Below are 26,666 nucleotides of genomic sequence, written 5' to 3' on the forward strand. Positions count from 1 at the left end.
TCCGCCCTTTCCCCTGCCCCCAAGATGGCGGCTACCGGCGGCGCTCCGGTGCGGCTGCGGCTGCAGTTCGATTTCCCGCCGCCGGGCAGCCCGGGCTGCGCGCTGTGCTGGTTGCTGCTGGAGCCCGGCCAGGCGCGCCTGGTCACCGACCTGCTCAGCATCATCCGCCACCGCTTCGGCTTCAGCCGCCGGGCCCGCCTCAGCCTCTTCTTGGACGGAGCGCTGCTGCCGCCCACCGAGAGCGCCCGCCTCGTGCGGGACAACGACGCGCTGCGGTACGGCGGTACGGGCGGGATGGGGGGGGGGGGGGGGAAGGAGAGGAAGGGAGGGAAGGAGGGAGGGAGATGGGGGCGATGCTGAGCGCCGTTTGTTTGGGTTTGTGCAGAGTTACGCTGGAGGAAATCGCAGCAGAGGGGTGCGAAGAGGCGGACGATGACTTCTGCGCACCGAAAGATGATAGAAAAAGGCACAAACGAAGGCAGAAGGCGCAAGGGATGTCCAGAAGCGGAGAAGAAAAACATCAAAAGGAAAAGAAAAAGAGTAAACGTAACCCGGAGTGTTCCTCTGGTAGGGAGGACACCACTGGAGATGTTTCTGACACTCGGAAAAAATCCAAAAAGAGAAAGAGAAGGGAAGAAAACAGTGGGATGGTTCCCAGATCTTCTGAAGGGAAGAAGGGCAGTGCTGACAGACCCCCAAAGCTCCAGAAGGCACAGAGGGAGGAGCGGCCGGCAGCCAGAGAGAAGGATGGGCAGCGGGCAGCAAAGGCGGCCCATGGGCGGGCAGATGGCAGTGCTACTCTGATGGCTGCTAAGAGCACCTCCAAAAATCTGATACCAGAGGTCCGGAAGCAGAGGGTGGGAACATCGGAGTCCTCCAGCGCATCGTCCGACAGTGACAGCAGTGAATCAAATGTAAAGCACAGTAAATCTTCCTACAGACCTGCAGCAACAGCGCTTCCCAGAGACAAAGCACAAACTGCAATGACTGCTGTTGCTCGTAATCAAATGTCTAATGCTGAACATTGCAGTAAGACTGCAGTTAGTAAAAACGCTAAGAAATCGCAGTCCTCCAGTTCAGATTCTGACTCAAGCTCCGAGGATGAAAGAGCAGCAGCACAAGGCAGTACTGCAAAGCAGGCGCTGCCCAACAGTGCAGCAGCAGCACAGACTGGGCCCACTGGTGCTCCCAAAGCCAGGAGCTCCTCCTCCGAGTCGGACAGTTCCAATTCGGAAACACTCATCATTAAAAAACCTGCAGCCAATGCTGGACTGAGTAATTCCATAGCAACAAATGGTTCCAAACAGTCACCAGCGGGAATCCAAGGGCCGGCTGCTGGGCCGGGGCGTGGGAGAGGGCGTGCAGCAGGAGAGGGGAACTTCTGGAGAGGACCGAGGGGCCGGGGGTTCCGGGGGATGGTGAGGGGCCGGGGCAGAGGAGAAAGCCCTGGCTTCTTCTATAGTTACAGCAGTGAAGGCCAGAAACAGAGGCAGTTACACGAAGCTGTGACAAACACTTCTGTTCCTGTCCAGGTGAGTGACTTACACAGTCAATGACCAGCTCTCTCACAGCTTTAACTGTACAAATAAAGTACAGCATGAAAGTAATTCAGAAAAGCTGAAAAATGTAAGTAGGGTAAAGGCTGGTAGATCTGAACAGTAAATCTGATGTTTGCAGTATATATCCTGCAGAAGCATTTATGAAACAATACTTAAGTGATTGTACTGGTGGAATAATTGCTATGGGCTACTTGGAAATGAAGGCACAGCATTGTTCACATGGGTGCAGAGCAGAGTGCAGCTGATGTGCCAGCAGATGGCACTGTGGGTGGAGCAGAGACTACAGCCAGGTCCTGTTCCACAGCAGCTCCCTGGGCAACATCTGGAGAACTGATGTTACTGACTTTAATTGCAATGCTGGCATGGGAACTTGGTGGTACTAAGCTGTAGATGTGCTACCCTGGGCTGCCAGTCTGTCATTCTTAGACAAAATGCCGTCCTTCAGGTGAACTTTGCTCATTATGCACTCGTTATAATACCAAAGCACAGCCCCACCCCAAGGCACGACCTCCCCTCACTGAGCACTGCTCTGAATTCTTTAGCCTATACCTTTAAAAACTCTTCCCCCCCAGGTGAGATTCACACACTTGGTTACACTGAGTGCTTCCCTGGGAAACTCAGAAATCTCTGTGGAGTTGTTTATAACCTAGCACACGTGTGGCCAGGCTGTATTATTCTTAGTTCTTTGCAGACGGTGGATTTATCAGCAGCTGTTTGTTTTGCAGAATGCTGTGGATGTTCCCAAGAGAGACTACAGTGTTCTACCACTTCTAGCTGCCCCACCACAAGTGGGAGAAAGAATTGCCTTTAAGGTAAACATCTTTGGAAGTTCTGAACGTCAGTAGGTCAGTGTTGTTTCATTTGGGCACTGTAAGTTTTGCAGGGAACCATACGTAGTCCTGCCAACCAAAAGCCTGTATTTTAGAATTGGATCTGGGACTGTTGCCTTGAAAGTACAAGAATTAGGAATCCATGAATTATTTTAATCTCGCTTGCTTGTTCATTAGTCAAAAATCTGCTTTAAACTTCAGTGTGTGGTTCAGAATTTCCAACTGTCCAAATCTCTGTAGGCAGCTCTGAAGGCATTCACCCCTCTCCTGCTGTCTTTCTAACCTAACAGTTTTCCACAGAATAGAAAACACCACTGTTTGGTGTTAGCATCCCTATGTTCTTATTTCTCTCTGTAGTGTTTCTACAGCATTATTACAAAATTAGCCATACAAATAGCTACACTTCACTGCAAAATAAAATGACTTTTTTGAAAGAAGTAAAGAAAAATGAAATAATTGCTGCTGAGGAGACTGGATCCTCTCCATGATCTCCTTTCACAGCCTGACCTGAACCGGAGTCCTTCAGAGCAGTGAGTCCTGGCAGTGATAGGCACTGGGAGCTGGGTGCCTTGGTCCCTGTGCTTCCCATTGCTGAAGGAGCCGTGCCTGGGGAGAGGATCAGGAGAAGCTGTCACTGATTTGTGTTTCTTTCAACAGCGCTTGGAACTAAATGAGAACTACAGTCCTGAAGTTTCATCATATAAGGTATTATTTTTTCCCCCTCCTTAATTCACTGAAAAAACTATCATGTGGGGTAGAACTTCAATATTTTTAGGTTAATACTATCTCTCATGTCACTCTGCAGACTATTCCTGGTGCAGCAGTAAAATCAAAACTCTAAAACCTGAAACTAATTGAAAATGTGAAAGGTGTAGCAGTTACTTAAAAAAGAAAACAAAGAGTATTAGAGTATTAATGATATCACTGTTTTAGAGATGACAAACGCAGGCCTTCAAGGAGAAAACTGTAGCTGTATTTGAGTGCATTGCTCTTGAAAGTCAAGACAAATTCCTGGTTCTGCTGTAAGTAATTCAGCACCTACTTGAAATAACTTGGTTTCTAGAAAGGTCATGATTTAAACTACTGCCAGGTCAGTGACAGGATCATGAGTTTATCTATGCCAGAAACTGCAGAATGCTCAATTGTTATAGCTTGCAGATTTTGTATACATATATATAGAGATAGAAAAAAATTAACAAACACATACTTCCTGTAATTGTAATCCAGTATCACAGTGGTTGTAACATGGAATAGTTATCCAGTGCTGAAGTATATCCTATCTGATTCTTTTGTTGTTCCCTTGTGAAGGAGGGGAGAATAATCAGTTGGAATGCTGATAAAAAACAGATCGAGCTTGAGATCCTTTCCTCATCAGCAAGCCAAAGTACGTACCCTGGGACACTGAATGCTTGTTGCTTTGTGCATCACTGGGGAGCAGCCTGTGTGAGGCACTTGGGACCATATATAATCTCCTCAGCTTCTTTCTTAACCTCCTTCTGTCCCCATTCTTTCCTTAAAAAGTCTTCCACTGGGTGTGGAAGGAGCCCATGCAATGACCTGGCAGCGAGGCTGTGTGTGGCACCTGACCTTTATACTGGTGGGAATGAATCACCAGAGCATTTTCTCAAATTTAGGCAGCACATTTGGATGAATGTTCTCAGGCACACGGTTTTATTAGATAGCCACCTTACTTTTGGTGTGTAGAATTCAATTCTTGTCAGATTTTGTGAGAGTTCTAACCATTGCTGAGATGCTTGCAATTCAAAAGATGCTGAGAGAGCTCATCCCACACAGGCTGGTAAGGTGAGGTGCTGTTACAGTGCTGTGATAAAGGATAAGTACAGAGTGACACTCCTACAAATGCGGTGATCGCCTGAAGGAATGGAGCCTCAATTATTGGAACTGCTTGGAGTAATACTTTAAACAAAAAACCACATCCTACCAAACAAACAAAACAAAAAAAGCATGCATCCAACTGTGCCTCACTTTATAACTATGGTAAAAATGTAAACCTTTTGCTTTTTGTTTATAGTTAACTGTTGTTTTTTTGCTTTGTTTTAAAAAGTTGCTAAAGAGCCAGGGAAGTTTGATCTGGTTTATCAGTCTGCAGATGGGGCTGAGCTGATCGAGTACGCCGTTCCTCAGGACACAAAGGTACGTGCTGCCTTCTTCTGAAGGCGGCCCCGTGGTTTTGCTGGCACATTGCCCTGCTTTACAACACTGTTGTAATTCATTTCTGTCCTTTTATAATGGTGCATTTCATTAAAGTAAATGAAAGCAAAAAAAAATCCTTTCTAACAAGAATGTGAATTATCGTGAGATAACAAATTCTTGTGTATGATTTCAATTAATTAGATTTAGAAGGTCACCATTGTGTGTAACTTCTTGGCTCAGTTATCCATGAGGTTCTGCTTTTCCTGCCTGCACATCAGCAGGTCAAGGCTGATGAAGATCACTGAATTGGAGGAATGATCCGTGACCTTTGTTCTGTAGTGCTGCTGTTCACATCCACAGTGTGGTGCAGAAGAAATTGCACCTGTCTGTACTCCTTGTACGTGCTAACATTGTCTGTATTTTGCTTCCAGATAACTGAAAGTTGGGATTCACTGATTGAGCCCAGATTAATTGTTGAGCCTCCAGTTAATGGATCAGGCATTGAAAACGGAGCAGTCTGAGATGTGAACACGTGTAAATACTTGTGTGGACTTGTTTCATGAGAAGCTGCCTTCCAGTTCTGAGGGCAGCAGGTGCACTGGTGGTTATTTTTCGTAAATGGTTTTAAAATAAACACTGTTTTCTTAAGGTATGGTTTTGTGTTGATACGAGAATGCTTTGTTTAGTATAGATTTAATAGAGATTCGATTTTTTTTTTTAAATAGAATCTTAGTTTTTATATTCTACTTCTGCGAGCTGCAAAACTGGAATGGTTTGATAGAAAATATAAAATATGACCTTGTGCTGTGTTGGTAGCTCTGCTGCTATGTTCTGTTTTGTCTAGAGCAGTGTATCTGCTATACAGAGCTTGCTGTAAGGATAATTAAAAACCACCACTGAAAACAATATACATTGACATTCATGAGTCTTCCTTTACCGCAGAGCGTGACACAAATGCCTAGACCTTACAGTTCTGTACAGGGTTCACCTGAAAACATCAAGAAAAGCTTAAGGATTTTAAGCTTCCGTAATTTAGAGAGGAAGATGAACGGTGTTGGTGACAGAACTGTGCCTAGAACCAGCGCGGTACAAATGAATCCCAGACAAAATGGTGTCCCAGCATGTTGTCAGCGGGCTCTGAAAACCTTCGGAGCCGAACCCTTCTGCCCTTCCAGTGCTGAAGTGTCTGTGCTGCCTTTGCTCGGAACAAAACAAGAAAACCGCACCGGCTGCAACAAACGCCCGAGCAGCCGCGCGGCGCGGTTCAGCACCCGTCCGTTCCGAGGAAAGCTCTGCTGTGCCGGACAGCCCCGCGCCCCGCTGCGGCCCGCCCCGCTTCTCCCGAGCACAGCGGGCGGCCAGGGCTGCGGCCGCTGCCCTTTGAGCTCCCTGCTCAGCCGCGAACCCGTGCTTTGCTCCTGACTCACTTTGTGGGCTTGAGGAAAAAGCAAAGCCCCCCCCAAAAAAACAAGAGGAAACACCTCGGGTGGTGTCTGCCCGCACTCAGCGGTGTCAGTAACAAACAGTTACTTCGCCGGCACCGCCCGCACCAGCGCCCGCCGGGCTGTATCCCGCTCGGGGCGGTCGGAGCAACTCCCGATTGCACCTTTACGAGCAGCCGATCCGGCACAGCCCGCGGTGACGCCGCAGCCGCCGCCCGCACTCGCGATCCCCCGGCGGGACGCGGCTCGGGGCGGCCTCGTTCCGTCCCGGCGCGCATCGCACCTCCCCTGACATCGCTGCCCCGGCGCTTCCCTCGCCCCGCACGCCCCGTCCCGGCCGCCGCTCCCGCTGGGCGCAGCCCAGGCCGCACCCGCCGTGCCGCCCTCGGGGCGGGGAAACGCCACGTAATACTCAGGAAAGCAGCAACCCGAGTTTCGTTTCTTGTGGACCGGGCGGCAGCAGCGGGAGGATGGCGGCGTTGACCAAAGCTCAATCGGAGCCGAACCTGCTGGCGCTGGAAGAGGAGCTGACGTGCTCCATCTGCCTCTGCATCTTCAGCGTCCCAGTGACGGTGCCCTGCGGGCACAACTTCTGCGCCTCCTGCCTGGAGCTCACCTGGTCCGACCAGGTGCAGGACTTCAGCTGCCCGCAGTGCCGCGCCACCTTCCCGGGCCGCCCGCAGCTCCGCAAGAACACGGTGCTGTGCCGGGTGGTAGAGCAGCTGCAGGGCTGCGGGGCCGGGGACAAGAAGGACGACGATGAGTGCGAGGAGGAAGAGCGGAAGGCGGCAGCTCCCATCTACTGCGACAGCTGTCTGCAGGCAGCCGCCACGCAGACCTGCCTCACCTGCATGGCCTCCTTCTGCCCCGAGCACCTGCGGCCGCATCACGACAGCCCGGCCTTCCGCGACCATCAGCTGTGCCCACCCGTGCGGGACCTGCAGCAGAGGAAGTGCCCGCAGCACAACAAGCTCTTTGAGTTCTTCTGCAGCCAGCACAGCTACTGCATCTGCTCGCTCTGCCTGCTGAGCCACAAGCTGTGCCACACCAGCCCGCTGCAGCAGGCCAAAGACAAAGCCGAGGTGAGAACGGGGCGACCAGGAGCAGAACTGTCTGCAGACGCTCCCCGGGTGATGGCAGAACTGCCCGTTGTGTGCGGGGCCACGGGTGGCAGAGTGCCAGCAGCCACACATGGGCTGCAGTCCTGTCTGTGGTTTGGCAGGTAACTGTCTGCCCTTCCACACTTGCCTGAGTGTGCCTCCATTGCGCGTGTGTTCCTTCTCTCTAAGGCTGTGCTGTGGCTGAGCACAAAGCAGTGCTGAGGGCAATCCCTGCTCTGTGCCTTAGAGGCCCCAGCAATGCTTGGCCTGCGGCACAGCGCCCAGCCCTCTGCACGGGGTCTGCTGTGTGGCCTGAGAGACTGCAAGCAGACACTGCACAGGGTGTGTTCTAACAAAGCAAAGAATCATAAAAGTAGCTTAGGGAGATCTGTAGCACGAGCAAAATGAGCCAGGAGCTGTTATCCATGGGGCAGTGGGGAAGGAAGCTGGCCAGTGCATCTCACAGCACTCAGAAGTGATCCAATCACATCTGAGAAATAAAATGCTCTGTTAAAATGAGAGGTGAGCAGCAGTATTTACCCAGTGCCCAAAGTCCAGGGTAAAAGCTAAAGCAAAGTTTATTTTCAGTGCTGGGAGCTGCTCTGCTGATGAGAGCATTCTCCCTTATCAGGAGAATGACTCAAGGACGCCCATCTTTTAGAAAAGGTGGGGCTGCTGGCCCCACAAACTGCATGCATGCAGGAGAGCATAAGGAGCAGGCTTATGGGTTTTAAATGAGTAGTACTGAATGCTTACAGTGGTTATCTAGAGCTCTCAACTGTGATTCTGACTTCAGTAACCATGACCTGACCGACAGCACAGCAACACCTTTTCTAAACTGCTCTCTCATCTCCTCTCTTGCAGTCAGCACTGAAGAAGAAGCTGGCAGAGCTGCACAGCCAGAGTGAAAGATCTGTGCAAGCAATGAACTCTGTGAAAACAATCCAAAGTCAAGCTGCTGTAAGTGACAACACTTTTGCTTGGCGTGTGTCAGCTCCTGAATGCTGTTTGTACTCCTGTGGCAGTAGTTGTACTGAGATTGCCTTGACAGGAAAAAACCTCACTGAGAAGGACAGAAAAGAGCCATTTTGGCAGAGCCAGGCAGCTCCATGGCAGATGGGAGCAAACGCAACTCCTGACAGGGGTGGTTCTCACCCACACAGGAGTTACCTGAGCAGTAACTGGGATGAACCCATCCATTGCCACTGCACCAGAAAGTGTGCATCTGTGCAGCCCAAGCTAAAGCATTAGGGAGCAGCAGCTGTTCTAACTGTGAGATGGCCTGGCTGGTCCAGCCCCGCAGAACAGACACAGAACTGTCTTAATTTCTACTTAGGAGTAAATGACTTTTCTTTCCAAACTACATAGAATACATAGTGAGTAATTGGAGTTTACATGCTCCCCAAATACAGTTTTTTTCTTGCAGTAGTAGCAGCACTTTTCCCCTAACTGTTGGTTTGAACCAGTTTCTGCCTGTTTGTGTTTGCTCCAGGAGACAGCTGCCAGAAAGCGAGATTTGCTGAGAGCTGAATTTTTGGAAATTAAAGCTTTAATAGAAGAACAAGAAAACCAGACCCTGAAAGTATTTATGGAAGAAGAAAAAAGAGTTTGCAATAAGTTTGATTACATATATAAAATTCTGGGAAGCAAGAAGAATGAAATTCAGTCTCTGAGAGACCAGATTGAGATGGCACTGACCGAAGGTGATGATATTCTCTTTTTAAAGGTAATGTGTCCTTTAAATACAAATCTAATTCTTTAGGTTTTTAGAAGCAGAATCACAAAAAACTGCCCTGGTAGTCCTGCTTTCCAGATCCTTTAGTCGAATGATAATGCAGTCATGTGCAAGAACCTTGTATAGCAAGATGTACTGATAAGTACACAAACACGAGTGAAGGAACGCTGGAACAAACTGCCGTCTGCGATTCCAGCTCTCCCCAGTTCAGCCACTATTTGTGCTGCGTGCAGAAAGGCCTCTGAGGGAGAGCTCCCCTCTGTGAGGTGTAACATCTCCGTGCTGTGAGGCAGAGCTTTCTTATTGCTTCAGCTATCAGGAAGTAATGCTTATGGGCTGCTGAGTTGCTGCTGAAATTTTGCCAAGGCTTTGTCTGATTGTCACCTGTGCTCTTTTGCATTTGAGATAAATGGACAAAACCCAACCCATTTAAAGTAACCTGGTTGTATTTCTCACATAAATTGCTCTGCATGAGATTTTCCGTTTCTCATTTCAGAGAGCAGCAGCACTGCAACGAACATCAGTAAAAGAGGCTTTTGTCCCAGTGATTGAAATGAACCACAACATGATACATGCTGCTTATCAGTCTGCCATTAACCTTAAAGACGCTGTCAAACTTGCAGTGAATGTGCCTGTGGATAAAAGAGCGGATGGTATTGTATCACTGTGGGAACTGGCATTTTGTGCCTTGGCTTTGAGTTCAAATGAGAGAGATTCCCCCTCCAATCCAAATATAAAAACTAGTGCAGCAAATAGAGCCCATCAGTATACTTTGTGTCTTCCAACTTCCAAACAAAAACGTGTAGTCTGGGCTGAACTATATGGGAACAGAATGTGCTGGTGACTCTTACTTTTATCTGTACTTGGATAAGTTGTGAGTATTGTGATACTGTGCCCCTCTGGCACAGCCTGTCCTTCATTTTTTTTTTTTAAAGTAATTTACATTTTTATTATGTAGTAGGGTTGGATGCAGTCAGGATATAGATTTAAGAGGGAAACATAAAATGCCTTAGGAGTGATAGGAGTATGGTTAAACAATTGTAAAGGTACTAATGGTGTCATTCTATAGAATAAAGCCCTACTTACCGAGTTAAGCAGGAGTCTCTCCTGGATTGGAGCATGGGTAACTTCTGTGCAGTTCCACTTCTGCCAAGTGTCACTTAAGTTCTGATCACACACCTGAAAAAGAAGGTTGTTCATGCATTACTCTTCTTGGCAATACAGACCGTAATGTGAAATATTGCCCTTGCAGCAAAACCACCTCCTGGGAAAATGAAGCCACCTTCAATGCCTTCTTCAAACAAACCTGTTTGTAAAAAAAAGCTTGCTGCAGACTGTAAGTATTGAAGAACATCATCCTGTCCTGACCATGGCTTTACCATTAAAGAAGCCTTCAAGCACGTACCCCAGAGCTTTCTGCTCTGGTGGTGATGCAGCAATTATGTATAATGGGCACTGGGCCTGGGAAGGGCAGGATGTTTTGTGCTGTTTAGTGATGGATACTGTGTGAGCTGCAATCTGCACAGATTCAGTGCCATCAGTTTCAGCATGCATGTGTGCTTGTAGTAGTCAGTGTGGATGGCAAAGTGAAGCCAAGCCTCCAACCTCTGGTTCCTGCAGTATCCACTGCTCTTCTGCCTCGCAATGCTTTGGAATATTTCTTCTTTTACTTGTACTAAACATCTGGGTTGCTTCTTCCATCTACTTACATGAAACGAATTCTGCTTATGAGCTAATCATGTTCTGTTTTTTTCCTCCTCGAAGCACGTACCCACAAAGAGAAAACCTCTCAACAAATGAAAATCACTGTGCTGGAGGAGACAGATACCCGTAAGTAGTGATTAGAGGCAGCCTCCAACATTTTGATGGGCAGATTGCTTCTGTTCTAAGGCTGCCACTTCCCCCGATGTGTTCCAGCCTAGAGTTCTGGGTTGATGACCCTCTGAAATGGGAGGCAAATGGTAGGTTGTGTTTCTTGTGTAGCACTGCAGTATGGGTGGCCTCAATGTGCTGCACTGTCAGCTTTATCTATTGCTGCAGTTCCAGAAGAGCCACGATGATGGCATTACAGTTGGCAGAGAGTAAACTGTTAACTTTTTTTTTTCCAGAGGACAAAAAGAATCCCATTAAATTCGGGAAGTTCAGACTCTGATTTTCACTGACTGCTCATAAAGTGATAAGCAGATGATTGCTAATGGTGGTATATTGTGTATATATATATATATATATATATAGTGTGTGTGTGTAAAGCTTGACAAGACAGTGAGCAGCCTGAGCTGATACTGAAATGAGCCCTCCTTGCAGCACACAGCTAGTCCAGATAACTGTGGAGATCTACTCCAACCTGAACCTCTCTGCTTCTGTTATGCATGTGGAGTTTCTTCCCAACTGACCAAATTCTCTTCTGTCAACACAGCACCAAGCGTGGGAGCACCAAATGCTGCAACTGCTGCTAAAGTGAAAGAACTTATCAGCAGCTTCCTGAAAAAAACCAGAGTGGAGCTTTTGCAGTGTAAGACAGAAAACATTGCACTATTTAAAGATGAACTCTCTGTGCTTATTGCACTGGTGCCATGTGACTTTTGTGGTCACCTGACAAAAAGACTTACGAGGGGTTTCGTTAAGTAGGTGGCCTTTGGTAGGTTATAAAATAGTTACAAGTTTTGAAGCGTTAGGAGGTGGGAAGCTTAACTTATTTTAAGTGATTCTTTTGCCAGATGAATCAAATTAATCTTCAGCATCCTGGTATTTGTCAGAGAGTAAATGAAGTTTTATCAGTAACATCTTTTGATTTTTCCCAGATGACTGCACTAGGGGGAGTCTAGAAAAGCAATGAAACCCACTGTACTTTTCTTTGGAATTAAATGCAGGCCCTGTGTGAGCCCACGGAGGCGGTGATATCCTTTCACTGCCAGATCAGCAGTCTCCCTCTGCTGCTGGCATATGTTTGGGTGGTGAGGGAAACCCTGCGGCTGTAGGAAGGAAGGATGCTTACCCACTGCTGCCTGCCTGCTCAGTGACACAGAGCTGCAGGTCAGCCCAGCAGCTACCACTGCAGCCAGAACTGCCTGTGCTGTGGAGGAATGTTGAGCAGAGATAGAGATGTCGAAATCTGCTGCCTACACGGGAGTGAATAAACAAAAGTGCGTTGATCTTTATTACCTCCTGTTGATTCATGTCTTTGCAGATGCTGCTAATGTCACACTGGATTTCAACACAGCCCACAACAGAGTGGCTCTGTCTGAGCGATACACCAAGATGTCCGTTTCAGACATCCTACTGAATTACAACCACCACCCTCAGCGTTTCATCGACTGTCCCCAGGTGCTGGGGTTCCAGTGCTTCAAGAGAGGCATTCACTACTGGGAAGTGGAACTGCAGCAGAACAACTTCTGTGGCATTGGCATCTGCTATGGCAGCATGGAGCGGCAGGGCCCGGACAGCCGCCTGGGTAGGAACAGCAGTTCTTGGTGTATCGAGTGGTTTAATTCCAAAATTTCAGCCTGGCATAATGATGTTGAAAAGTGCTTACCCAATACAAGGGCTACTAAGATCGGTGTGCTGCTCCACTGTGATGGAGGGTTCGTGCTCTTCTTGACTGTTGGGGAAAACCTTAACTTGATCTATAAATTCAATGCCCAGTTTACTGAAGCTGTGCACCCTGCCTTTTGGTTATTTTCCAGTGGCACTGTTCTCTCTCTCTGCCAAATGAAACCATAAGGCCTTGTACTTTCATGTAGTTTGCCTGGATACTGACATACACATAATCATTCCCTGCAGCATCTCATCTTTGCAGCTATAAAACGTATGTTGAATTCATAAATATTTACTTATTTGTCTTAGTCTAAGCAGTGTCAAAGATTCTGGGTTGGTTGCTTTTTTTGGGTTTTGTGGGTTTTGGTGTTTTTCTGTTTTTTCTTTGCATGAAAATTAATGACTCTTAGGTAGTGTAGGATGTTGGATGATTTTATGGCCTGCATTGCTATAGCCTTTAGGTAGCGATCGAGTAAAACGATGACGCTAAAAAGCAGAGAGAAAGGATTTGCAAAGACTACAATACAACCCACTAATAAATGAGTTGTTCAGTAGCTGCTGTAGATTCTGCAGTTGTTGTAAAGGATCTTCAGCTTTCAGGCCTGTGTTTCACAGGTAGCAATATGACTGTTTGAGAAGGAAATAGGAGAGATTCCCTGAAAAGTGTTTCAGGCTTTGAGGTTGGTCTCTGTTTTGCATTAACTTTTTCTCTATATTCAGACTGTTGTCTGCGGCCAGGATTTACAGTGTGTGTTCTCAGTGTGTGACTGCCACTGAGCTGCAATGGAAGGAACTGTTGAAAGAGGTAAATTCAGGTCTTGTAACACTCGGTTGTAAAAATCGTTACGATAGATCTCATTAGAAGCTGATGGATTAGACGTGGTATCAGAATCACCAGGAAATAAATGACAGTGACTATATCACAGAATATATCTTCAGGAAGATATCCTGTGTAGCAATGTGGATCTGTAACAATAGTCTGTGGGTTGAAGCATTCTGTGTCATGTTCTGACCCACAATATGCTTCACATCCTCACAGTGAAGGCTCTTTGGAGTTTCTGTTGTGTGTTGAGGAGTTCAGGGAGTGTATGTTTGGTTTGTAGAGGAGCATAAACGTGCTGTTCACTCAAAGCAGAGTCTCCTGTCATAAAACCTTTCCCCTTTGGAAGGCAGGATGTTCTCTGTTGGCATATTTTCATTTGCTTAGTTGGTAGAGATTGGATTTCCTGTGGGGTGAATATGTTACTGTGACTCTGATTTGAGGAGCACAGTGCATAAAGAATGATGTTTCCTCTTTGTGAGAAGCATCCTTTGAAGCCTACAAGAAATCAGCGCAAAAGGGAATACATTTCCATCTCCTCTGAAACGGATCTTTAATTCTCCTGGTCTTCTTTGGGTTGTGGTATGTTCCCAGAAGTCCTCATCATGTGCAGAGGATCTGTACCTCAGCTTTTCTTAATCAAGGCTTTAAAACAATCAGTAGGCAATCGAGGTATTTGGATCTCTGAGGTATTGAGCCTGTACCTTGGTGATGACTCTGGACTGACTATGCTAGCTCTATGTCTTGGAGTTCCCCATGGAGAACAGGGAAGCTCATATGATGGAATTCTTGGATTCCAATGGGATTTAGTATGTGCTGAGGAAAAAACCACAAAGCTACTTCTGACAGTTTGAAAGGGAACTGTTAGAATGCTCAAAAGAACCTCTGACTACATTTCATGTTAGTCAAAGAGTTTTAGAGGGCAACTTGTAGGAACTTAAACTTTGTGGTCTTTGGTTACTTGGTTTGAAAGCTCATAGTACTTTGCAAAGGATAGCATCATTCTGATACTTCCATTCTTTGGTCCAGAATGGTGTATGGAATTGATGCTGGATCTAAAAGTGTGACTGCTGTCTTTGGAATGGTTGTTCTATTTCAAGAGTCCCACCCTTCCAATGCACTGAAACACTTCAAAAGGTGAGGAAGGAGGATGGGTCCTGTTAGGAACCAAGAGTGCAGTCAGAACTTCTTTTTCCTTTTCCATTTCCAGCTCTCCAGCTGTGGGGACATGAGCAGTTTCATCTGAGAAATCCTTTCCAGTGAGCTGCTCAGCCATGGCATAGGGCTGCAGATTCACCCAGTGGGATGCTGGAGGAGTACCCTGTCCCCTTTTTATGGGGAAAAAAGGTACTCCAGGGGCGTGTGCAGTGGAGAGAGTCCAGCTCTTCTGTTATCTTCTTGCTCTTTGGGTTTCAAAAGGGTGTCAACATTAACCTCTAAGTCTTTGGATTTCCTTTAGCCATAGCATGGAGTGACACTCAAGCTAAGGATAGAAGAGCTCTTATTCTGCCACGATGGACAACGGTAGATTCTTTAAATGTGACATCAGCATGTATCATGTAAGACATGTTCTGGTTTACCATGAGCACTGAAACAAGCCTGCCACTGTACTATAGGGGGTTCTTGTTTTTGGTTTGCTTTTGTGCCAGAAATGAACCAGAATAGTAGAACGAAGGTCTGTTAGTTTGGAACAAAGAGAGAAATGTACAGCTGCCACACTTCTGAAAGGTGTTATTTCAGATATCTCTGGATTTATCAGAACATTGGGGCTGATATAACAGAGTAAAATATTAGTTCATAGAATGGCCTGGATTGAAAAGGACCACAATGATCATCGAGTTTCAACCTGTCTGCTATGTCTAGGATTGACTTAGTTACAGCATGATAACTAATGGCTTAGGAAAACTAGAGTGCTTTTACTCAGCCAGTAATACTATCAAAGCTACAATGGTTTTAAATAAAACATAAACACAGATTCCAGTTACACTTTTCTAAAGAACCTGACTTCATCAGTCTAGAAAGAAAATGAATCCTGGTGTTAATAAAGCCGTGAATGTTAAATGATTTGCACACTGATGTACAAATGAGAGTAACTGGTGAGATCCTTACCCACTGCATGCCTTCATCTATATTAATTTTTCTTCAATGAAAAGTAGTAGTAAAGTAGTAAAGTACTACAATTAGTAAATGCTTGTGCACGTCTAGATGTGCCAGTCGTGCTGCTATCAGCCCTGTGCTTTAGCACAAATGTGAGCTGCTCAGTGCTGCAGCAGTTTCAGCTCGGTATGCTGCTCAGGGCAGCAACACTGATTTTATGGCTTTTTATTAATTACTGTAATTATTAATGTTTTATTGTCACACCTGTCATCTCTTAGATGTCGTTGATCATTTCAGTTATCTCAGTGAACTGATTTTTTTAATTCAAGAAATATTAATTGCAAACCCGAGCTCTAAAGGTTTTCTTCCGTGCTCAGACTTGAAGCGAGCAGCACGGAAAGCAGAAATAAAGCTGCAGTCCTGTTCAAACCACTGCTGTCTTACTGTGTGACGCGGTGAGGAGCACCAAAGGGGGGAGGGAAGGAAGGCCGTGCGGCCTGAGGTGAGCCGTGCGCCGCCGCGTCCATGGAGAACCGAAGGGCGGGGATGTTCAGAAGAAACGCGGATGACCTTCAGCGTCCAGGAGCCGCAGCTGTCAGGGAGCAGCAGCGGGCGGCGCCTCCTCAAGGCAGGGCGGGCGGGGAGCGAAGTGGGCGCCATGTTAGGGCTGGGAGCCGGGGGTAAAACCCCACGTTTCTAACATTTTTAAACGCTGTCCGTAAGAATCAATCGAGAAAACGTTTCCAATTAAAGCCGGTCGAGCTTTTCGCTCAGGGCTCTGCAATTCCGCCGTCTTCGGCGCAGTTAATTTCAGTCATACCTCTTACGAATAATCCGCGCAGCGCTGGCAAGGCACGACGACGGGCCGCGTTCCCGCCCGGAGCCGTGAGGGCCGCGCCCCTGAGGCAGCAAAGCGCGGCGATGGCAGGACGGGCTGTGGGGGCGCTCGGCTCAGCTCAGCTCAGCGCGGCCTCGCGCGGCTCCCACAGCCGAGGAGCAGCGGCGCTGCGCCCTCCGGACCTCGACCCGTCGCACGGCTGCACGGCCCGGCGGGACGGGACGCGCTGCTCCGCTGCAGGCCGCTCTCCCGCCTCGCGCCCCGTGCTGAGCACCTGAGCGCCGGCCACGTTCGCCGGCAGGCCCGTGCAGCTCCCAGAATTCATCTTTTGCTTCCGTGTGCAGTGAGAAACAGGAAAATAATGAGTTGAAATACTTTAATCCACACTCTTTAGACCAGAGATAAATACAGCACAAACAACAGGACAACACAACAGCTCGTCAGGACGCTCAGGAGCAGCCAGTCCTTGCAAAACGTGCACTTGCAAGGCTCTGTGAGGAGCACGGCGCCGGCCTTCCTCCGAAGAGCCTTGGGGAGCTCAGCCACAACAGGCTGCAGTGCCACTGACTACCAGGGTTTCAGTTTCACTTCTGGTGGGCGGGGTTCAGCCCTGACAGCGTGCTGTGACTGCACGAGGCGCAGCTTTTATAGGCAGAACCTCACCCGGGCAAATAACACATTATTACCCTTATTACAACTGGAGTGAACGTGGCACTAGCCCACAGGTCAGTGCCAGCATCACCTGCTTCAGAAACATTGGATTAAGCCAGCGAGAATCACAAACAAAGCAGAGCTGCATGGAAAGCTCCAGATTCACAGTGGGGACGGCCCAGCTGCTGGCAGTGAGGGCTGCAGTCCCACTCCTTACCCCCCCTTTCCAAACACCAAAGGAGAATGTGGCATTTAAGAGCATTGCCACGTCAAGAACCACATAACCACCCGCCTTCAGAATCTGCATTGGAGGTTCAGTGTTATGCTGTAAGACCTCACGCAGCTGACAGCACTGAGCATCCAGCTCTGCTCTGAGATCTGTTCCTGGGTATGCAGAGAGAATGGTGCAGATGGCTTTTGTTGAGGTTGGACACTTAAACTGCATCATAAGGAAACAACTGTTTCATGACCATTCCTGTTCATACCATGCCTGTAAGAGAAACATAAAACCCACCCAGTCCTAAATGTCTTTCTTGGTTGATAAAACTGTTTACAACTTCCCCTTTTGGTCTATTATTTGCATGCTAAGCTCAGTGTTTTTTTGTGGTTTTTTTTTTTTCTTTCCTTATTTAAAGCAACTTCAGAATATGCACACACATCCAATACAAATTCCAAGTCACAGTAGTTCCAAGCTAAAGAATAACTTTTCTTTTTTAAACTTATAACATGCTGGTATTTTCTTGTAAGTAGTTATTTTTAGTTACAGCTTTTCAGAGTCACGTTTGTACAGTATTCTGACCACTCATTACTAAATAGGAATAACTACTATACAGTTGAAGTTACAAGCTACAAAAATAAAAATCCATTCTGTTTAACTATAAAAACCCTATAAAGAGAAGATGGCTGGAGGTACTCAAGGATTACAACATTGGTAGGTGACAAAATGGCTTCTGAGGGATGTAAACTTCAAAGACTCAGAATGCAACAAACTCACAACATGAGCTCCCACTTAGCCCTAGGAGAAAAGGATTTATGCTGAAAGCTGTAAACAACTGGCAAATGAAGCAGTGCAACAATTATATACAATAATAAGAGTTTACAGCACAGTAAACAGGGTAGTATTAATGAGAAGTAAAATTTTACATACATTCATACTTTCAAGCAGCAAAGGCCAGATCCTCAGCTAAAGCATGACAGTGTAACATTACTAGGTTTAATGGAGGCATGTGGCTTTACTCCAGCTGAAGTCTGTCCCTGAGATGCCCAAAACCTGCACTGGGTATTCAGCACTCTGCCGTGCCTTTAGAACAGTGGCCTAAACAATGCTGCAATACAGAACCTGTAAATTCTCTCAGTACATCTAATTGCTAAATGCCCTCTGTTGTTTCTTCCCCATGTTCAAGGTGCAGCTATAGTGTCTCAGAGCAAAAATCAGAGCATTTTTAAGTAAGTGGTTCACATTCACCAGGATCACTGATGCTGCTACTCTTTTTGAATCTGATATCCTGATCTACTTCTAGTGAGTACAATCTTGCTTCTTTTTTAAGAAAACTGCAAGTAGTGCTAAGTATGAAATACAGAACAAAAAAGGATTTTCAGCTAGAACATGTGAAGGTTCCTATGTGTCCTACTCCTACCCACAGATTAAGTAGCTATGATGCAGTGCTGCTCTTCCAAAAAGCATTCCTAAGTACTGTAACATTCATACTGCTATGCTGTTTACAGCTAAGGTACAGTGCTTCAAGTTGGTTTGCTTTAACCAGTTAGATATGATAATATACACTGAAAAAAAGCTGTGAGCATCACTGCATGTAACGCAGAGGCAGAAGGAACTGAAACAAGAACTTCAACTCCTGGTTCTGAGAACCTGTGGAAAATGTGGACACTCATCCCCAGCAGCAGAGAGCAAAAACTGCACTGTGAGAACAGGTCTGGGGGCTAGGAATGCTACGCCTGAGGTGCCTGTTCTAATATTTCCCAGGAATTATCTGCGTAAATCAGTGATTGAGGCAACTGAACAAGGTGGGCTGCTGTGTGAAACCATTCAACGTGCTTTGCTGACAAGTTAGCCAGCAAAAAGCATCAAAGAGAAAGCTCAAAGTGGAGAAATGCATAAATAAAGAAGTCCAACGAAGCCCAAGACAAAAAGTTCTGTGTGTATGGAAATGCACACATGCACCCTCCTCTCAACATGCACACAAACAAACGAGGTTGGAGCCAGGCAGGAAGCCATGCACAGGAAGGCTCTCCTTCAGTTTGCTGTTTGCATTTCACAAGACTGGGAGCCTACAGCAAAGGATGCTACAGAATGTGACCAAGCTTCTGTAACGCCAGCGTGTTCAAAATCAACTCCTGGCAACCACTTTTGAGTGCTTGACAGTTTTTGTTAGTATTCACTCTCCACATTTTACATAAGGTTACACTGTATGAAGATTGCCAGAATAACCTACTTATTGTTTGCCTTTATTTTTCCTCAGTATTCATCAGTAAGAGGGCAAGGGAGAATCCTTCTGGGCAGGCTGTGAGGCCCAGCTGCAGAATACCCTCTTCTGGGTAAACGATGTACTGCAGTATTTTGAGGTTTGCAGTGCTTTCAGGGAGCTATCTGTACAGCAGCTATTTGTACCAGTGCTTTCTGTACCAACATCAAAACAAAAACATGTAGCAGTTTTAAAGCCACAACACAAGTCAACATTAAACAACTACAGCTATATTACAGGCTACAGAAAATAATCTACGTCAGCGTTACAATCTGGGAGCCCATTGCTCACATTCACTTTTAGAAGTTGGACCAAAATTTAAACAGTCCCATAAGAGTAACTCAAAATAACCAACTCTATTTGCAACACAGTGGAAAAGAGGACACATTTAAATGAAAGGACAGAGCGTAGGAAGCAGCAAGACTTCCCAATGGATCCTAGTGCTAACATCTGCTTAAAAAGCTTTTGTCGTCATGCATATGACAACTATATACAGTTGCAGTAGAAGGATGACCACATGCCCGGTTGGAAACTGGACACATACAGCATATTCTCCACACTATCAATGCAAATTTGCAAGAAGCTCTCCATGTCTGTAACAGTTAGACTTGCCACCTATTGCTTCCTGCAATCACCAACAGTCAGTTCGTGAAACAAACCTCCTTACTCCCACACCCAGGCATGGAATGATCTGTGCAATACAGACCATTTACCAGGGGCTCTGCCAACAAACGCACACCTAGATGTTACTTTCAATTCTCACCCTCCTTGCTTTCTGCAAAGGTACTGATAGATTTCCATCTCCCAAAGAGTATTTCACACTCAGGACTGGATTCCTGGCAAAGTGCACTAAGTGTGCATCACTGGAACCTGCCCAGGCAGAACAGATGTGGAAAACCAGCTTACCTACCGGCAAAGAGGGGAGAAAAGAAAAGCGAAGCTTTCCAGGTCATTTTTCTAGATGTTGGGAGTTCAAAGAAGGAAGTTTTTGATCTGCTGAAGATTCTTAAGCTATAAGATAATGTGAAAAATCACCTGATCAATGTCAGGGAGCTCTTCAAATTGCACTCTGAACAGTTCAGATCAAGCAGCCAGTGGGTGCGACTTTGTGAGGAAATACTGCCCTTCAGAGCACATACTCTGCTTTTCCAGAGTTTTCCATCTGTTTGTACATGAGAGTTACGTGAGAAGCACAATGTAGAACTTAAATATCTGTAGGATGCTTGTGTCTGTAAGTTAACAAATAAAAACAACTTTCCACTACAAGGCTTCTGAAGCTACAAATTGAAACTCTGTAACAAAACAAAAAAGTTAGGGCAACAGGTTTACCTAACATTGCATGTTTTTGCATATTTTAAATACTTTTTACATAGACCTCTATATTTACATACTATAAAACAACTCAGCTGAGGTGTGGGAGGCTGATGAATGAGACATTTCAAATGGTATCTGCTTACAGTTCATTCTAGTCTGATCACATTTCCAGATAACCAGTAGTAGTGCCAGACCTAGCACGTACACTTCCTAGAATGAATACTATTGATTTAAACATCCAGATAGAACTACAATTAAGGGTTTTAAAAATACTAACTTCCCCAAGGCTTAATAACTTATTTTAAAATGTAAATAGTTCATTCACTGTTAATGCAAACTTCGTTTTATAGATTGTTGAAAAAGTTTCTTCTTGCAAGACCCAGAGACAACCTGCCTTATCTAATGGTGTCTCTCACAGTCAGCATAAAGAAAAATGAAAAGCGATGGGGGAAATTTGACAAAAGCAGCAACATTTGGAAGTTCAGGTCCCTGATCTTAACTCATAGCTCTCATCTGCTGCGGGTTTAAAATACCTATCAGAAGAAGAAAAATAGGAAGCAGGTTTTCACTTCTGTTAACTGTGAAAGTGTTTTCACCTGAGAAGCTTCAGATATGTCAAAGTGACAGTGTACAAGCACTGGTGTATGTGTACTTAGCCTTTAATATGAGTATAAGCCACTTACTATGGCCCTACACTCACATGGGGAATGACGACTCAGGGTCGATAGAGATCTGATTCCGTAAGGGCCAGTCAGAAATCAAACGTTTAATTCCCCCTCCAGCCCAATGAACATGTGAACAACTGAACCTTCTAACCTCTGCAAACCTTGCCCTCCTCCTCAGACTGAAACAGTGAACAGATGGACTTGCTACCAATTGTTTTCAGGTAATTCAAAGCAAGACCTTTAAAAAGCCTCTTGAATACCCTAATAATGATGGTTTGCCAGCCATCATCATTTAAAACCATCCATATATACCATATATATTTTGAACAGCTCCTTTGTCAAGTTTTCCTCCAGCAAGCCTCCTTAAGAACTAAAATGCATTGCTATTTACAAAAAGTAGAATTAATCTCTCACTGAACTGAAGCAGGCAGTCAGAGGATCATTCAGTGCAAATCACGGTACAAACATTTCCAAGCTACGTTTTGGGTACTTGGGCTTACAAAGCCACTAACAGAGTCATTTGCTAACATACCCCTCTCAGAAACCTTTGGTCCAAGAACATCTTACTTGCAAAGTGCCTTGCCAAGAGCCCCCACATCCTCCACTTTCCCAGTCAAACCTATAAGATGTGTTACTGCACAAGCAGGCACACCAAAAAGAATTTATCCTGCTCCCAAGAGATGGCAGCCAGGTGCAGGCTGTCCTCAGAAAAAACAGCTCATATTCTACCTATTCTGGTTTTCTGTTATGGAACTGCCTCCGGGAAAAAGAAGAGGTGCAAGCAGGCTGAACTCCCAGTGGTTCTCCTTTCCAAGGGTATACACCTTTTGCATGCAATACTGCATATGTGCACAAGATGTGATTCTACAGCAGGGAAGAACTGCAGCATCTGGCCCTTCCCTCCCATCACAGTAACTTCTCCAGCTGGAGAGGCTGGGTACCACTGCCAGTCTAAAAGGCAAAACAGTTGTGGTAATTCAGCTGCGAAAATGTTTGTGAATGTGAAACCATGGTTTCCTCAACCCTAATTAATTCACAAGTATGAACCTTACAGCATAATCCTTAAGCTAGATCAAGCATTCTCAGTGTTTTCAATGGGTCGAAGTTCTTCACTGCGTTCTGCTGCGTCCCACGGAATTTAAGCATCTTCATCTGTCTGCTCTCTCACGTGCTCCTGCTCAGACACGCTGGATGCGTCGTCGTCTGTTTGTTCACCCGAATGATACAACATCAGTGCGTGTGTCTTATGAGTTATGGTAACAGTGCATGGCCCCTGAGCCCACGGCTCTCCGTCCACCTGCATTGGCATCTTTGAACTCTTCAAGATCAGCTAATGTTAAACAGAAGAAGACACAATCACAGCAGCTCAGTGTAGCTCTGAAGATACCTTTTTAAACTACAGCGTACTGATGTTGCACAGTTTGAGACTTGCAGGAGAGAAACTAAGTACATAATTCCTTGTACTCATAGGCCACCATGTCAGCCTTTGCTAAGTAAAGAAACATTCAGCTCAGCTGCAGACTGAAACCTTAGGCCATACAGATGAGTGCCTGAAGCTGTATGCTGTGTGCTGAAAAGACTTAGGGAAACACGTTCATAAAAGCTACTTACCCTCACTGTATGAGCCTGCCCTAGACGAACAGGATTGGCGAGTTTCACCTGAATCTGAGCACAGTGGAAGGAACCATGAACTCCAACAACTTCCAGAAGTCCATCATCGTGCCTATGAATTGAGAAAGCAGGCTCTTTTTTAGGGAGGCTTATGAGCTCTAGAGCACACATCCAAACATTACAGTCTTCCATTGTTGTTACCATAGAGAAGATAAACATTACAACTATTTATTTCTCCTGAACAGTAGGTCACACTGAACAGCAAGGGAAGCTGTACTAAAGCAGGTCAAATACTGAGCAATACTCCTGGTATTCCCTACCTGGCTACTGGCAATTACAGGTATGTTGCATTCTGAGACTTACAGTGCCTGTTTAAAGCCCTTGATGAATTTCTGTTCTAGAAATTTTTAAGTCTTCTATCTTTCAATCATTTTAGTCCATTACTAATCCAAAGAAAAAAAAAAAGCTTTTTTTGGCAAAGAACTTTGTCCAAATAATTTTTGGAAGCTTAGCCTCATGGGCATTTTAAGGGAACTACGGAATGTATCTATTTGTGTACCTTGCCAAGGGATAAGGTTCATCACCCATTCCTTCCCAGAGCCTACAGCCACCTCCCCAGTATCCAATGTTCAGGACAATGATGCCTTCCAAATTGGGTAACTCGATTCTCTCACCATCCAACTCTAGCTTTAAAAGAGAAACAGAAGTTAATTATCACATAGTGAATTCAGAACTGCAAGAAATGCTAATTATTCTCTTTATCCATTTAATAGACTTATGCTTGAAGCAAGAAAAAAAAAAAACAACACAAAACCAGCCTGTGAGCTGAACGGACCCTGGACAAATAGGATGTATTTTCTTCTCATACTTAAATAAAAAACAAGACTTCCTATTTTACGACAAGATCAATACGTTGTGCTTTGTAATTGTAATCAATTTCTGTTAATAGAAAACACAAAACAAACAAAATGAGAACACACAAAAAAACCTTATTCATGTAAGTCTCTGGTGCAGATTTTAACTCAGCCTCTGCAGCTGAACTGAGACCTGAGCCAAGAGCTGAAAAAATTTCAGGAATTCTCTGTAAGCTCAAAGGCATGAATTCCATGAAGCAAGTTGCAGACAGCAAAGGAACCTGAGCATCAGGAAAACTCCACACAGCGCAGAGCTGTCCTTACACAAGTTCCTTACAGAGTAAACTGCAAAGCTTTTTCCCTTTCCTTTTGTACGGTAAATTTTTATACTCCGCTATTTGCCTAGTGAATAAGGAAGTTAAAAAACTTACCTCAACTTTCTTGTTAAGATCTTTACATTCCTGTACTAAGCAGTCTTTGGTTCCATAAAAAAAATAAACGGCCTGCAAAAAACAAGGGGGAAACAAAAAGCACTGTTAGAAAAAGGCAACACATATGAAGCCTACTGTAAAAGTCATGTGCTGTCAGGACCAAACCTTATCATCTAACATGCACACCCAACACACCTGCACAACAGGACAGCTGTGCAGAGACTGCACCAGTACGGTTCACTAATGCCTGAAGACACATTTTCTTTCAGAATGAGAGCTCTAAAGACTGAAAATCAGCTGAACAGAAATGAATATACAATATTTAATTAGAAGAACTTACATCACAGGAGGGGGAAAAAACATGCGTAAGACAAGTCAGAAACAACAAGGGGAAAATGCCATTTGACTCAACACACCTTATTAATAATTCTGCTGGAAAACAGAGAGGGAGTCTTCTCACGATGGGCATGGAAATTTAGAGCCATAAGAGCATCAGGTCCTATAGAAAAGTAGTTGTTCATTGTGAATACCTGTAAGAGAAGATTTCTATTTATGATCTTATCAAGTATTATTAATTAGAAATTAAAAGCCACCACAGTTAATGGGAAGTAGGTAACCAGAAAATATAACTGTACAGGTATTCCACAGAATCTGTGCTTATAATTGCAAGCCATACCTTTGGCTTCCTTAAGTTGTAGTATCCTTTGCTTGTCACTTGAACTTTCCATCTGAAAAACAAAGCTATTATTTAGACTTGTGACAAAGAAACTACTCTCAGTATCAGAGCAGCTGAGGATCTCAAAAGACTCGCACTGAATTGAATTGCATGATAAAGGAGGTAAGCAATGCAGAACAACTAAACATAGGCTAAGTTTGGACCTCAGTTATTCTGCAGTTTCCTAACCCACTTAGGAATTTCACATCCACTGCTTTAATTGGATAGACCCATGGTGATATTTGGTTCTACAGAATTGACCTTTCCACTGCTACCCACCTGTCCAGCACGATGCCATCTGCCTCCATCACATTTCGTAGGATCTGTTCCACAGGGACTTCTCCAGCATAGCCTGCACCCCAGCCCAGTGTATTGGACAGGTCGTTACCTGTTCCTAGAGGTAAAATTGCAACTTGTGGGATAAAGCGTTCTTGCCCCTAGGACACAGAAGCAGTGCACATTAGCTACTTTTCAGCATTCATTTTCCACCTTCTCTCCCCTAACGTTCCAGTTACATAAGCACCATTAACCCTCAGAGCAGCTTGTTACCCAGTGCTGAGCGACACAGCTGCCTCTATGAGCACAGCAGGTGGCCAGCAGAAGCACTTGCAGTAAGGATAATGCAAATAAAGGCAACGCCAAGCCATGGTGGGGAGAAAAGAAAATGCAAACGCAGCAGAGAAACAGTGCATTATTAATAGCAAACAGAACAATCCCTCAGGAAAATGATGCTTTGGTTCTGGAAAAAGGGAAGCCTGAACTACTTGTCCCATTTCCCGACCTGCTGCAGTAAGTCACTACTGCTGTTACTGTGTGCACCTCTGGGGAGTGACACAAAGAACACAAAGGCTGCCAACCACAATGAAGCAAAAAGGCTCTCACAGCACTGAAGTGATGGCAGTTCTGAAAACCCTGGCATATACAATACTACTCAATTATGGACAGCAATTTACATGCCCCCAGAAACAAAGCCACTATGTAAAGTTCAGCAGTGTCACATGCACAAAGTGTCCTGAACAGATGCAGAGATGATGATTTCTTCAGGCAAAGAAAAAGAGCAACATACAAAATATCCTGTAGCAATTTTCAAATAAGCTTTTAACATCCAAAGCTTTTATACTTTTTTTTACATTTTATTTTTAACACAATGCATTTTTGTCCTCAGTACACATAAGCAGTTCTGCAATTATTTTTCTATAGGCTCATTCAGGAAGATATCTGTGATAAAGGCAGGTAAGAGATTAGGCTGCAGCACTTCTCACCATAAGACAGCTTTTCATTTGAAGTACAATACCTTTATCTTCATTTCATCGATGGCATCCAGGACCCAGCCTACTGTACCATCCCCACCACAGACAAGAACCCTGACAGCATTGCAAGGCAGCAAGGAACAGAGTTGGAGTGCTTTAGCAGGTGTAATTTTGCTTAAATCAAAAACCTAGAACAAAGAAAATAAGTTCTGTAAGTTCACAGAATGGGACTCAGGATTTGCCTCACAAATAAACAACTTGAAGATGTTCATTCTAATACAAAATAAACATTCTCCATAATATCACATAAGCAAATGAGCTGTTTTGACTTTTTATGACCTGGATTGAGTCTCCCAAGGTCACAAAATAGCTCCAGGTGCTTCACTAGCAATAAATGCCACTGATAAATCAAGCTGACCAAGTCCTAAGAAAATCCTGTATCCAAAAACACTACAAGGAATTTTCTGAAGATGAAAGACTTCAGTTGAAAGTTATTTTAAGATACTCAAGATACAAAGAGGTCTGTTTTTTAAAGCCTTACTGGGATGCCTTTAAAACAAAGGCGCAGTGTTTTCTATTAGTCTGT

The 26,666-nt window shown here is 45.1% G+C and overlaps 3 protein-coding genes across 5 annotated transcripts in view; 2 read left to right on the forward strand and 1 right to left on the reverse strand.

Moving 5' to 3' along the window:
- COIL (coilin) lies at positions 1-5,449 on the forward strand. The gene is made up of 7 exons (XM_052688383.1): positions 1-275; positions 386-1,532; positions 2,285-2,371; positions 3,047-3,094; positions 3,698-3,773; positions 4,455-4,543; positions 4,975-5,449. Exons 1-7 carry the CDS (start codon positions 25-27, stop codon positions 5,062-5,064), a joined length of 1,788 nt encoding a protein of 595 aa, XP_052544343.1. The 5' UTR covers positions 1-24; the 3' UTR covers positions 5,065-5,449.
- DGKE (diacylglycerol kinase epsilon) overlaps positions 2,370-26,666 on the reverse strand; it is a 27,759-nt gene continuing 3,462 nt past the window's right edge. The window contains exons 4-12 of one of the 3 annotated variants that reach the window (XM_052688386.1): positions 26,125-26,268; positions 25,110-25,267; positions 24,792-24,843; positions 24,532-24,645; positions 24,116-24,187; positions 23,390-23,517; positions 22,831-22,942; positions 9,907-9,999; positions 2,370-2,995 (exon numbers count right to left, since the gene is read on the reverse strand). In XM_052688386.1, the coding sequence (XP_052544346.1) occupies positions 2,912-2,995; positions 9,907-9,999; positions 22,831-22,942; positions 23,390-23,517; positions 24,116-24,187; positions 24,532-24,645; positions 24,792-24,843; positions 25,110-25,267; positions 26,125-26,268 (957 nt within the window). In that variant the 3' untranslated portion in view covers positions 2,370-2,911. Of the gene's footprint in view, positions 2,996-9,473; positions 10,000-16,471; positions 22,550-22,830; positions 22,943-23,389; positions 23,518-24,115; positions 24,188-24,531; positions 24,646-24,791; positions 24,844-25,109; positions 25,268-26,124; positions 26,269-26,666 lie in introns of those variants that run through there. The other 2 variants (XM_052688384.1, XM_052688385.1) reach the window with 2 other exon arrangements.
- On the forward strand, positions 6,410-15,700 carry TRIM25 (tripartite motif containing 25). The gene is made up of 8 exons (XM_052688380.1): positions 6,410-7,067; positions 7,950-8,045; positions 8,578-8,811; positions 9,317-9,473; positions 10,073-10,156; positions 10,585-10,650; positions 11,237-11,332; positions 12,008-15,700. The coding sequence occupies exons 1-8, from the start codon at positions 6,456-6,458 to the stop codon at positions 12,538-12,540; spliced, it is 1,878 nt and encodes a 625-aa protein (XP_052544340.1). The 5' UTR covers positions 6,410-6,455; the 3' UTR covers positions 12,541-15,700.

The sequence above is a fragment of the Tympanuchus pallidicinctus genome, unplaced genomic scaffold (genome assembly GCF_026119805.1).
Source record: "Tympanuchus pallidicinctus isolate F22 unplaced genomic scaffold, pur_lepc_1.0 scaffold23, whole genome shotgun sequence".
Lineage (NCBI taxonomy): Eukaryota > Metazoa > Chordata > Aves > Galliformes > Phasianidae > Tympanuchus > Tympanuchus pallidicinctus.

Excerpts from the sequence above, each read along its gene's own strand:
- COIL (XM_052688383.1), top strand. The coding sequence starts at position 25 with ATGGCGGCTACCGGCGGCGCTCCGGTGCGGCTGCGGCTGCAGTTCGAT. Across the intron at positions 3,095-3,697 it reads CTGAAGTTTCATCATATAAG|GAGGGGAGAATAATCAGTTG; the intron begins GTATTATTTTTT and ends TCCCTTGTGAAG. Across the intron at positions 4,544-4,974 it reads CCGTTCCTCAGGACACAAAG|ATAACTGAAAGTTGGGATTC; the intron begins GTACGTGCTGCC and ends TTTTGCTTCCAG.
- TRIM25 (XM_052688380.1), top strand. The coding sequence starts at position 6,456 with ATGGCGGCGTTGACCAAAGCTCAATCGGAGCCGAACCTGCTGGCGCTG. Across the intron at positions 9,474-10,072 it reads TGTGGATAAAAGAGCGGATG|CAAAACCACCTCCTGGGAAA; the intron begins GTATTGTATCAC and ends TTGCCCTTGCAG. Across the intron at positions 11,333-12,007 it reads CAGAGTGGAGCTTTTGCAGT|ATGCTGCTAATGTCACACTG; the intron begins GTAAGACAGAAA and ends ATGTCTTTGCAG.